The sequence below is a fragment of the Drosophila willistoni genome, assembly GCF_018902025.1.
Source record: "Drosophila willistoni isolate 14030-0811.24 chromosome XL unlocalized genomic scaffold, UCI_dwil_1.1 Seg141, whole genome shotgun sequence".
NCBI lineage: Eukaryota > Metazoa > Arthropoda > Insecta > Diptera > Drosophilidae > Drosophila > Drosophila willistoni.
The window spans coordinates 11836691-11849883 of record NW_025814052.1 but is presented as its reverse complement, the minus strand read 5'-3'; the positions used below and the strand labels follow the sequence as shown (position 1 = coordinate 11849883).

Genomic DNA, 13193 nt, shown 5'->3' with positions numbered 1-13193 from the left:
AAAACAAAATGTGGAGAAAATTGAAAAGAAAAACAAACAAATTTCTGCCCTATGTTCAACTGTGTGTGTGTGTGTGAGTGCATGTATATGAGTTCTCATAAAAACAAATAAATAAAAAGTAAACAGCAAAAAACGACAACAACAAAAGATGAAAATCAAACGATATGAATTCTTGGAAATAAAATCAAAACAAGCAAATCGAACTTAAGTTTAAAGAAACAAACAAAAATGAGGAAGAAATATATATACATACATTTATATATATGTATAACTCAAAATGAAAAGAGAAAAAGTCATAAATAAATGGATGCAATGGAATGGATAGGGAAAAATGATTTCTCCTTTTTCATTGGCAAGCAATTTCGATGAATTTGCGTCTCGTTTGGCGAACGCAAATTTCAAAGTGGTTGGCAGAAAAAATGAAAACTTATTATTATTAATAATTATAAAATAAAGAAATGCAAACAAAATGCGACAAAAAGAACAGAAAATTATTGTATTTAAAATGCCAAACAACAAACACACACACACACATAAAGTAAATAAAGATAAAAATGACATGAAACAGAAATAAGAAAAGTTTTTGCTTTTATTTTAGACAACAAAGAACAAACTTTACAACGACTTGGAGTTACCCTTGGATAAAATATATTAACTAAATTTTCAACTTTATTTTTCAAAAATAATTTTTAATTTTTTTGAACCTGTCTCAAATTGTTGAAATCTCGAGTGCTTCATATTTGTCACACTGTTGTTGTGAATGAGGAGAAAGTAGAAGGAAGCAAAAGTTGTGTTCTTTTTGTTTTTTTTTTGCTTTTTCAATTTTTATTCCATTTGAAATCTTCTTTTTTTGTGTTTTGTTGCTATTTTTTTGTTTGCAAATTTTAATTAAATGGAAATTTCCGCTGTCTTAAGCACGTTTTCTCATCAACGGCATTAAATGCCATGCAGAATTTTAATTAGGCTCACACACACACACACACACGCAATACTGTGTAAGTATATATGTGTGTGTGTGTGTGGGCGGTACAGTGTGAGGGGGCAACCTCTATGCAGTGCAATGTGCAATGAACATTTGAACAGCAGAGGCAACATTTCTGTCCAGTGTCTCAAAAAAAAGTTTATCCCAAAGCAAAACAATTTTTAGATGTATCTGAAACTCAAAGATCAGTTATTCAAAGCATACTTTAGGGAACTACAAAATCAAAATTCATTCATTTATTTAGAGAGTGTTAAACTAAGGCTTAAGAGTTCTCATGCCTTATAAACATTTTCTACTTAAATACATACAATAATATACTAGATTTTAGATTTTTAAGGGGTAACCACCGAAAACTGTTCCAGTTATTTGCCAATTCGGAATCATTGGCATAAAAGTCGGGGAAAGAAATTGACTCAGAATACTGATAGAACCTAAAATGGAATCTACTCGATATAAGCTATCATCTAAAAACCCATCTGAGCCCTAACTCTTATGGGATATATATATTATAGAAAGTGTATTGTGGAAATACTTGGCTTGATTTCAAAATGATAAAGCAATTAAGCTAAATAACGAGGGACAAGTAGGTATTAAACTAAGTGGACATAAAGAAACTTATGGTTGTATCATGTAAATGGTAACAATGTATTAAATAAATCAAGTTGATTGGCATATGGAATTCAATTGTCTTGTTAAACGCGATTATTTGGCCAAGTGCACGTAATCTTATTGCCACACCACACAGAAGCAGCAGCAGCAGTAGGTGCAGGATTTCGTGTATAAGTGGATATATGCAAGAGAAACCTTCATTTTACTTGCAACATCAAGTAGCTAAGGTAACTTAGTAAGTTGTTTAATTAAAACAAACTTTAATTGGCAAAATTTCATCTCTCAGCACTCAGCATGCAGGCAGTGGGATACGTCGCCGTTGTCTGTTGTCTTCATTCATTGGCTACATCATTACGAATGTGTCTGGGTGTGTGTGTGTGTGGGTGTGTGCCACTCCCCTTAGTTGACTGTGTCTGGCCTAGTTGGTATAATATGTTAGCTCAAAAACGTAGTTTGTAGTAAAACACTTTGCTGGTTTTGTAACGTAAATTGCAAACGGTAACCAGACAAGAAGGCAGCCAACTGGGCGGCCAGTAGAATGGTGGGTGGCGGGGTGGTCGGGTAGGAACCACAAGTCAGTCAAGTCGTCACCATCACCATCACCATCACCATCGTCATCTTGACGACAATGGATGGATAGATGGAAGGAAGGAAGAAAGAACAACAACGATGACGATGAGGACGACGACGACGCGCTGTCAACTGTTTGACTTGGCTGCGGCTTGCAGCTTAATTGCCGTGCACATTCACATCCATCGACATCAACATTGGTCCACATCGAGCACATCGAGCACATCGACACGGACATTGGGACATGTGAACATGATGCAAGTGGGCCAGAAGTCTGGTATAGGAAGGGAGGGGCGGACATGGGACATCAAGTTTTTTGTCCCCACTAATTGAAAATCATCAAAAATGGTTGCCTTAAATCGTATCGGACTCTGAATTGATACTGAAGATTTTTCAATTGTTGTGGTAAAAATCTCATAAAAACCACAACAAAAAAAAACCCACATAATAAATCTATAAAAATCGTTGCGAATATATATGTCAAATTATGCCATACAAATTAAATATGGAAAGGATGAGAAGAAAATCATAACGAGAGCAGGTTGAAAAGTTAGAGAGGAAAATGCTTGAAAGAGAGAATTAGGTTGAAATCCTTATAATAGACCTTAATGTCCTATATAGAAATTCAGTTCCTTTTTTGCAATTGGCATAAAATTGGCTAAACTCTTTGTTCAACATTTCCTAATTAGAAGTAAAAATATATATGTATATAAATCAGAAAATATAACTTGTAATTTATAACTCGAGTCTTTGTTCTAGATTGAGAGTTGGCTGAAAGTGAAACCAATTAAAATAGATAATCCTTAACATGTCTATCATACATATATACATTCCATTATCAAAGAATCAAAAGAGATAAGCTCAAGTTTAATGTAAGTTTGTGAACACTTTTCAAACTACTTTCGTTATACGCAGAACATATTTTTCCCATGAACACCGCAAAACTATTGAAAATTACTATAAATAGTCTCCACAGAAGAAAAAAAGTAAAACGTATGGACTTGGCTGGTCATCAACAACAGCAACAATAACAACAATATGAAAAACAACACAAACAACATTTTTTATGATATATCCGCAACGAACAAGCAGAGAGCAACCGAAACCCATTCGATTTATGGACGTCGATTTTGTGGGCAGCTGCGTATATGATTTCACTTCTTATTCCTTTTTGTTGTTGACCAAAAAAAAAAAAAACTTTTTCCATTAAATCAATGAAGCGCACAAAATATTCGCACCAAAAACTTGTACGAAATCCGACAGGAATCAAGTCAAAACCAGAGGGCCGGGGCTAACTTCGACCGCGTCAAAGTTTATATACCCTTGCAACATTTTTGGTAACTCTTTCCTTACCTATAGCCATCAAAAGTGGAAAAACGTTTAAGCTAAAAAGGCTAATGTTTGCGAAAGAACGGCCTACATAGCAAATAACGGAGTTATTGATCAAAGTCACTGTTTTCCACCGATCGTTCCTATGGGAGCTATATGATATAGTTACCCGATCCTTATCAAATTTGGCACAATCATTAACAGATATATTAAACTAACAAATGTTTAATTTGAAAGCAATCGCGTGAAAAGTAACGAAGTTATTCACCAAAGTCACTGTTTTCGAAAGATCGTTCCTATTGGAGCTATATGATATAGTCACCCGATCTTGATCAAATTTGGCATAGTCGTTTATATGTGTAATTAACTCACCAGTATTAAAATTCACGACAATCGCTCAGAAAATAACGAAGTTATTAAGAAAAGTCACTGTCCGTGACTTTGCCATTTGTATGGGAGCTATATGATATAGTGATCCGATCCGGCTGAATCCGAGATATACAATGCCTGCAGTATATACAAGCCTACATGCAAAATTTCAGCTCTGTAGCTCTTACGGTCTAGGAGGAGTTTACGTTGATCCAGACGGACGGACGGACGGACGGACGGACATGGCTATTTGAACTCGTCTCGTCGTGCTGATCAAGAATATATATACTTTATATGGTCGGAGATGCTTCCTTCTATGCGTTGCACACTTTTGACCAAAATTAATATACCCTTTTTGCAAGGGTATAAAAAAAAACAAAAAAACACACACACACAACACAACACAAAAACGAACTGAAATAGTTGCCAGTTGTTTTATAATCAAAGAACGTTCAAAGTTTCTCGATTGGCCGTACATCAAAATGTAATAATAAATAAGTATGGACATAATTGTAGGAACGTTCAAGTTACTTAAGTTAGACAAATGCTTTTACGATAATTGCACAGTCACATTCTGCACATCTATTCTAGAAATTGAAATATGAAATGAGTCCTTCACCGAGAATTAGCAAACAAATAAAAATTGAAGACTTTAGTTGACTTTTATATTTTGGCTTTGCAAGTGTTTGATAAAACCCTTTGAAATTGTTTAGAAGTTATCCTAAATAAAATGTGAAGAGAAGATGTGAAATGTGTAAATCTGACAATTTTCATATCTTTATTTTGGCAACCTCAAAAACTAATATTTTAGCTAATTTCTATGACTTTTCTTCAAAATCGGGTCTAAAAAACCAACGAAAGATCTGAAAGTAAGAGATATATTGCTTTTTGTTCAAGGAATATAATTTGCATAACTCATTATATTATTTAACATTGAGAGTGAGAGAGAGAGAGGGGGGGGGGGGGGGGGGGGGGGGGGGGGGGGGGGCGTGAAAGAGCAAGGGGATAACAACAGAGAAACTAAATATTCACCAAACTCAATTTTCTCCAATAACCTTTTAAAGCCTTTTCACCTCGCATTCCGTTTGTCATACCAAGCATATTTTTTTTCCGTATGCATGATGACAGCTTGATATTTTTTTCCCCCTCACCCCTTTCATTCTCGCACTTTAGTTTTTTAGTTTTTGTGCGAAAAAGTTGCGAAAAAACACACATACACACAGAAAAAATACTATAAAAAAAAAATTGTAAAAAACACAAAAAAAAAATAAAACGAAAAACAGAATAGCAGTTGAACAAAAAAGTAGAACAAAAAGCCAATTTGAGTTTCGGGTAAAAGTGGACACACAGAGAGGCATACACTGAAAGAAAGAGAGAGAGATGGGGAGAGGCAGAGGCAAAGGAAGAGCAGGACTATGTCTCCTTCAAGGCTCGAGGACAACAAATGGCGGCATGACAAAACATACGTTTCGTGTAAAAACTTCCATTGCGTATATACGCGCTTTCTATATATATATATATATATAAATGTTTGTGCTTATTCTGTTTGCCAGCTAGCTAATTGAATTTGAGTTTAAGGCAAACTAATTGAAAACAAAATTTGTTCGAACTTTGCTTCGTTGTGCTAAGCTCACTTTGCTTGATCAATTGAGAACGATGTGAAAACATTTTGTAACATTTTGTTGCAGTTTAAGCCGTTTATGACGAAATCTTGTTACACATACTCATGTAGCTATTTACAGTCGCCTCACTTCACCTGCTTTGGCAGTAAGTTCTCCTCTTATACCTGTATATACCCATACCCATGCCCATGCCCATGTGTTGGTAGCATTTTATGGCAGTTTGGCCACAGATTTCGCACGCACACGAAGCGATGTATCCCACACTTGTTCTGTTCGTCGTATTGGGTTTGGGTGTGTTTTTCCTGTGGCGTCAACAATTCCGCGGAGAATTTTCAGCGTGTGAGTTGTGTGTCTGTATGTATGTGAGTGTGTGTGTGTGTGTGTGTGTGTAAAAATTACATTAGTGGATTATCAAGGAATGAGAATGGAATTGGGAATGAAATAGGGGAATGCGTGTAGTAAGGAAGATGCCTGATGCCCGATGCCCGATGCCCGTTGCTTGTTGGGCTGAATGGGAGGTAGTCAAAGTCAGTGTTTGACAAGGAAATTCCATTAAAAAAGTGCATGTTTAAAATTTCCAGCGGTAAACAGACAAGTAACAAACCAACAATGAAGCAGCAAACCAACGAACGAACCGACTGACCAACCAACCAACCAACCAACCGACCCACCAACCGACCCACCAACCGACCAGAATGCTCGTTATTGTTATTGCTATTGCTGCTGTGTTGTGTTATGTTCTGTTCTGTTCTGTTCTGTTGCGTTGCGTTGTTGTTCTCGCTGTGGGTCCCAACAACATAGCCAGTACAGTCCTTTCGATAGGTTGACCAGTCCTTTTCTCGCTCTTTAACGCAAAGTGATAAATGACCACTGCATAAATTTTTATTTCTACTCAACTCAATCTCATTCAGCAGCTTCACTTTTTCGCTCTTTTGGCTCTTTCGTTCGTTGTTGTTGGGTTTGAGTTTATGGAGCAAAGCGTTTTGCTAAATTGTTTGCCCCCAAAGTGGACAAATGGCAGATAAATTGATTGCATTGTTTGTGAAGCGACAAGTTGAGGTAAAGGCAGCACTACAACTAATAACAAGTGTGTAACTAGCAACGAGTAACAAGTAACGAGTAACAAGTAGCGAGTGACTAGTAAGTGGGCAGCCAGGTAAATGTGCTTCTAGTCTTTCTATCGAAGTTGTAACAATGTGACAGGCGACTAATGTGAAATGACTGGGACGATCAATCAATGGCGACAATTCGTCTGGCGGTCAGTCGACCAACAACCAGTCAGTCAGTCAAACAGCCAGGGCAATCAATCAATAATGAAACATATCCAGACGATGAACAAGTCTCCCGGTCTGCTTCTCTCTCTCTCACTTGCTCTTGTAGCTAGAAACTAGGCACAGGGCAAGCGGATGTTAGTTTCGTTGAATCTAAGCGAATTTGTGCAACAATCAATAACAAGGGCAGTCAGCGAGCACACAACATTACCATCAGCGAAAATCCCTTACCCACTTGCCGCGTAATCCTTGGGACTTTTCCCCACCGACCGACCAAATACACAAAAGAAAAGGAACAAAAAAAAACAAGAACGGCTCATCATTGAAGTTCGTTTGCTTTTGTTTCAAGTATTTAAAGTTATTGGCACTCGGTTTGCTTTTGCTTAAAGTTTCGCTGTATGCACATAGTTTGGCTTGTAATGCTGTAAATCCAGGCAATCTTCCCTCAGCAATCCACCCGCCCTGCATCACCCCTTAGTTCTAGGTAATAAGTTTGTCGAGCGGCGGGCGAGAGCGAGAGCCAAAAGTATTAAAAAAGTTTTCAAATTTTCGTGAAGCCCAAGAAAGTGCAGGTTGCTCTTTATTGCGTTACAAAATTTTCGCTTTCCACAAAGGTTTATCTACAATTCAACCTACCGACCGACCAACCGGCCCCCTCCGGCCCAAACTGCTTCTCCACCCACACACATATACATACATAGACATCATCACAGACTCATGCCCCCCGCCTAACTGCCTTGCCCTCGTTTGCTCGTCTTACACATTTGCTCACCCATTTTTGGCCAGCTTTTTTTTTCTTGAGCTCTTTGTAATTGATTTATGTGCGCAAACGTGCGTGGAGCGTCTGCTTACAATTTACACAAAAACAACACAAAATAAACCCGAAATAAAAAGCAAAAGAATAATAATAGAATCGCCCTGGGAATTGAATGAAAATGGCAACTGACCGCAGTTTGAAGTTGTCACGAAAAGTGAATCAAGTTGCCTGCAGGACTACAAATGAGTCCTAGCACCAGAACATGAAGTTGGTTAACTTTTCAAAATAGGATGGAGCGGTGGGTGGAGAGGGGGAGGTTGTCTAGATAGGGAGTAGGCGAAATTCGATTCGAATAGAAAGTGAAATTACAAATTTCGGACGAAAAATTCAACTTTCTAATTTCTTGATTATGAAAAAAGAATAGTACAAGAAACTGTGGCATACATTTTAGGGCTGAGCTTTTCCAAGAAACTGTAGCATACAGTTTGGGGCTATGCTTTAACTGCCGTCAGTTGCTTACTGCAAATAACTATAGCATAGAGTTTAGGGCTATGCTTTAATAAGCTATTTATACGTTGAGCAGAAAAAGCCCTGCGAAGAGACTCATAATTATGTTCAGTTGCGACTTAAGCCTCTTGGAACGACATCGCGATGGCCACGGCTCCTCCATGATTTTATATTCTTTCGACCCTTTGCCCTTCCAGCCAATACTCTTTTTAAAGTCGCATTCGTGGCAGGTTGCAAACGAGACTTGCACATAGATCCAAAGCCACGACGACACAGTGCAACGCGTCAATGTCAGCAAGCTACAGACATGAAGTTGGAGTAAGGCAGCCTCACTCAGTGCACTCAACTTTTAATGCTCTGAAGTCTGGATTGGAGTCAATGCATTTTTCCTGCCGGTAGAGTATTCGTGTAGTCGACTTTCAGTCGATAAAATGTCTACTTGCATTTATTAGTTTATGATTGGATGGAAACGCTAAGATTCGCCTTGACATCATATATACATACATACTTATCAATGATGCAATGATGCCAATCTCCTGGCTGTTCCTGTGGCAGTTCCTTTTCCCGGTGACTGGTGACTGGAGACTGTGCTTGTGCATGATCCTGCCGCTTCATTAGCGGTATGCCACGAACAGCCTGGCACTTTAAGTTGCATAACTCCAGGCAGAGTCTGCACGATGATTTCGTATAAATTTCGTTATGGAAAGTGAGCAAAATCCTTTTCAACTTTATCTGCTTCTGTCGTTTCCCCCCACCACTCCCACCACACCCACCACTCTCTATCTACCAGTCCAAGTTCTTGAATACCCACACGCCCACCCATCCTTAGGCCGGGAAGGAGGTGGTTTTCTGGCTTGTTTTGCGCTCCTGTGCGGCTTTATTATTGAGTTCTGTATGCCAATTTCCGTTTCGTTTTGCCGACAAATGCGTTTTGTAAATAAAATGTCAAAAGGATTTGCGAGGACACCAACAGAAACAGCAACAGCAACAACATTAACAACAACAAACAAAAACGGCAAAAAGAAAAATGAAAATCGAGCAGTGAAAGGAATCCCATCAAAATGTCCAAGACAAGTAAGAGAGAGAGAGAGAGGGAGAGAGGGAGAGAGATAGCGTGTGAGTGAGTGAGAGACTTGAGTGAGTGAAGTTGCTGTCATTTCTTTTACACAGGGTGTTCTGGCATATTGAAAAAAATCAAAGGAGACGAAACTTCTTGCAACGACACCTTGTATCTGGCCCTCCCCTTCAACCCATCCCAGGAAGTCGATGAAGGAAAACTTAACGCGACATTTTCAAATGCCAAACAGATGTGACCTATCCACCGACGGACCGACCCACCGACCCACCGACCGACCATTTGAATGCCCCCGCCTTCTGTTTTCTTCACAACCTCATCCTCGCCCCTTCGTCTCGTACTCTTTTTGCGCGAAACTCATTTCCAGTTGCTTTGTACATATGCCGTGTATGTGTATTTTTAGTTCGATTTTGGCACAAAGTCTGCCACCCCCTTGCCCCGTTTGCCAGCGTCTTCGTCTTTCGGCCCCCCTTTTGCCAGGTTTTTCTGTTGTTGGCACATTTATTGCCAAACGCATTTGCATGTAAATTATTGCATTTTGCGGCAAAAGAAACGAAACGAAAATGGAAATGGAAATGGCAATCCGGCAATGGCTTTAGCCAATAGCAATGTAAATGGCAATACCTCTGTCCGCCTCTCCGCATCCGAAACCATAATCATCAATTGACCACGCCTAATCTTTGGCTAAAAGAAATCCATATAGACATACGCCTTCAACGTAATTTCAATCTGATGAATGAATAACTTTCAGGTGACAATTTCATCGATCGATAACTAATCAAAGTCTTGTAAACCAATGGAAACCGATTTTGTGGTTTGTTGAATTAATGCCAAGTACTTGCAATTGAAATTCAAATTGCACAATCGAATGAAGTGCATCGATGTTTGTGGCTAAAACAAGAACTGAAATTAAAAAGGAAGCGGTTTACCTTTCTATGGCAATTCTATGCCGTTAGTTAATAAGAAAAGCGAACGGTTTATTGCATATGAGCCAGATGATGATAAGAGAAATGAAGCTAAACGAAATTCTCATTCTCATTCTTTTATGTGGGTCTGTAAGTGTATGTATGTGTGTGTGTGTGTGTGTGTGTGTTTGTGTAGCAACAATAAATGGAATGAAACAATTTCAATAAAGTTTTTGGTAACAACGAAATGTAAACCGGAAACGGAAACTTGCAAAATGAAGTAAAAGGCCAAATTACATGAAACTGGCCCACACTTTCTCTCCTTCTCCTTCTCCCTCTCTCTCGTTTTGTATTTGTATGTGTGTGTGTGTGTGTGTATAAGGATATGAAAATATTGTAAATGAAAGCAGAGAACCATGTAGATTGTGTATCCATAAAAAGCCAACAGAAAAACGCAAAAACGAGATAAAATGCACATTCAAAGACACATGTACATATCACATACGCATGTAAATATTAAGAGAGAGAGAGAGAGAGAGAGAGAGGGAGAATGTGGGATACATATATGTATATGTATATTTTAAATAAATATCAAGATATTTCGATTTTTATCAAGTAGTAAAAACACAGCAACACCAGAAACCACAAAAGTTGCCACATTACCTCCGCATACACAAAAGAAAATTTGAATAAATTTTCCACCAACACTTTACGTTTTTCCTCTCACTCTCTGTCTCTCGTTCTCGTTCTCGTTCTCTCTCTATCTCTCCCTCGTTGTCTATATGTATTGCATGGCCATTTTCATAGGTACAAATGGGTCAATGAATGCATTTTTATTGACCGGGTACAAACTTTGCACCAACTTTCTTAAATGCAACAAATGAACAGGATTGAATTGCCCAAATGCATTTTGTGGCCAATATTTTATGGCCACATACGAAATGGATCCTCTGCATATGCATACTTTTACATATGAGGAAAATGACAGTGAAATAATCCCCACAAACACACACACACACACACACACACACACACACACAGAGAGAGAGAGAGAGTGAGAATAAGTCTAGTTCTAACAAATATGAAGATGAAATTCTTCTTTTCTTCGTTTTCCTCTACGGATTGCTTCTTGAAGTTAGTTAGTGTACTTTAAAACAGGAGCGGATCTAAATATAAGAGTTCTTTGATTAAAGAAATGTTTTTAAATATTCCAACTTGGGGAAAGTGGCCCTGAAGAAATTTTCCCTACATGGCCATGCATGGTAGAAATTTCTGCAGACAAACTGTCTGTGTGTGTGTAAGGCATAACTTCGACATATTCTCTTTTTTATGTTGCTTTTATTCTCATCTCACTTTGTAGTAAATAGAGTGAACTAAAATAGAAAAGGCTTCACACTAGTATGCTGTTAGTTATTAGTCAAAAAGTTGTTTATCCAACTGACTTGAATTCTCAATCTCTCATTCATTTTCACACCGACTGTGAGGCTAGTAAAGTCATATCCATATAAAAATGTTTAATAGCGAACGGTTAAGAAAGAATTTCTGGAGTCCAGAAAACAATCAGACAGATTTATTGCCCAAGGTCGGACAGGATGCGGAAGAACCTAACTTCATAATGGCTACCCATGGCCCTTCGTTTCTAGGAATTCGCTTCGATAAAGGAATCATTTTTGCATCCAACACACTGGTGGCATATTACTCGATGCTTCGTTATCCGAATGCTCAGCGTATTTTCAAGATAAGCGAGAACATCCTTCTCACTGGCAGTGGAGATTTTCCCGATATCCAATCGCTCAAACGACTCATTGATAGCAAAATGATTGTAGAGGAATGCTACAAAGATCGTAAAGTGAGTCCAAGAGCTGTGGCCACCTGGTTGACCCGGATCCTCTACTATCGTCGTTGTCAAATGGATCCCTACTTCGTTGCCATGGGTGTGGGTGGCCTCGATGAAGATAATACCCCGTTTTTGGCGTCGGTCGATAAGCGTGGTTGTTGCTATGAGGATTATGTGGTGGCCAGTGGATTTGTCCTCCATATGGCCATGCCAATGGTGCGTGAACGCAAGCCATATTATCGGGATCTTACTGCTCGTGAGGCCGCCGAATTGGTACGCACATCGATGGAGGTTGTCTTTTATCGTGATTGCTATGCGATTGACACCTACGCTGTGGGTATTTGCACGGACGACTATTGCGGAATACAGGGACCCTTTAGAGTCGCCGAGAAATGGGGTATAGCCATCGATGTTGAAGGATATTAGAGAAGAATTAGAAGCACTCCAAACACATAACACATTCAATATATTTTCTGATTAACGTTCTAACAATTTTGTAAATTGTAAATGCGATTCATAGAGAGTCCCATAGAAGTCCTGGAATTAAATGCATGATCAAAAAGAAAAAATATACTTATTTGACTTGGGTAAAGAAACTGAAATTAATCAGAAATGTCGTTTAATCACAACATCTTTGATTTTAATAAACTCCATCGGCTAGTTTTCATTTACAAAATTAAAATTATTAAATTCAATGAATTCTGTTTTTTAAATGATAAATTTTGAATGAAGCGAAGTAACTAGAAAATTGTTCATTCAACAAGTGGAAAATTTGAAATGAATTCCAGGTAAATGATGAAATGGAATGGAATGCATAATTTATTATAATTAATTTCTATATTTAAACCACATAAATGTATATTGGGAATCTTTCTGGCTGCTCTATGTGGTTTATCGATGGACATAATAATATCTCATACTTGGTCAATGGAATCGAAAGGAATATCTTGCGATTCATTCAACAAGAAGCGAAAATATTCTTGAAATGTTGCAATTGTTGCAATTGGAGACGACGACAAGGGCCAAGACATTATGCGTTGATTGCCATTAGGCGTAGGAGAGAGAGAGAGAGAGGAGGAAACCAATGGCAAATGGGAAAATGGGGCACCATAAAGAGTATGGGGCAAATGGGGCAATGGACATTGTGCAATGCAATTGACGACAACGATGAAAACGATGGCTTTCCACACGCGAAACAAGGCGAAGGCAACGAGGCAACGAAGCAACGAGATTGCAAAATGCCGACCGGAAATGCAGACCAGAATGAGTTTCAGAACCAAAGCCAGAACAAGGACGAGTGTGTCTGTTTGTGGCCATGTAGGTATGCATGTATGTATACGGGATGAGCAGGCGATAGAGG

At 38.5% G+C, this 13193-nt stretch overlaps 1 protein-coding gene across 1 annotated transcript; it reads left to right on the top strand.

The window, feature by feature from the left end:
* Positions 1-11506: 11506 nt before the first annotated feature.
* LOC6641306 (proteasome subunit beta type-4) lies at positions 11507-12259 on the top strand. Its single transcript, XM_002064147.1, has one exon. The coding sequence runs from the start codon at positions 11507-11509 to the stop codon at positions 12257-12259; it is 753 nt and encodes a 250-aa protein (XP_002064183.1).
* Positions 12260-13193: the final 934 nt, after the last annotated feature.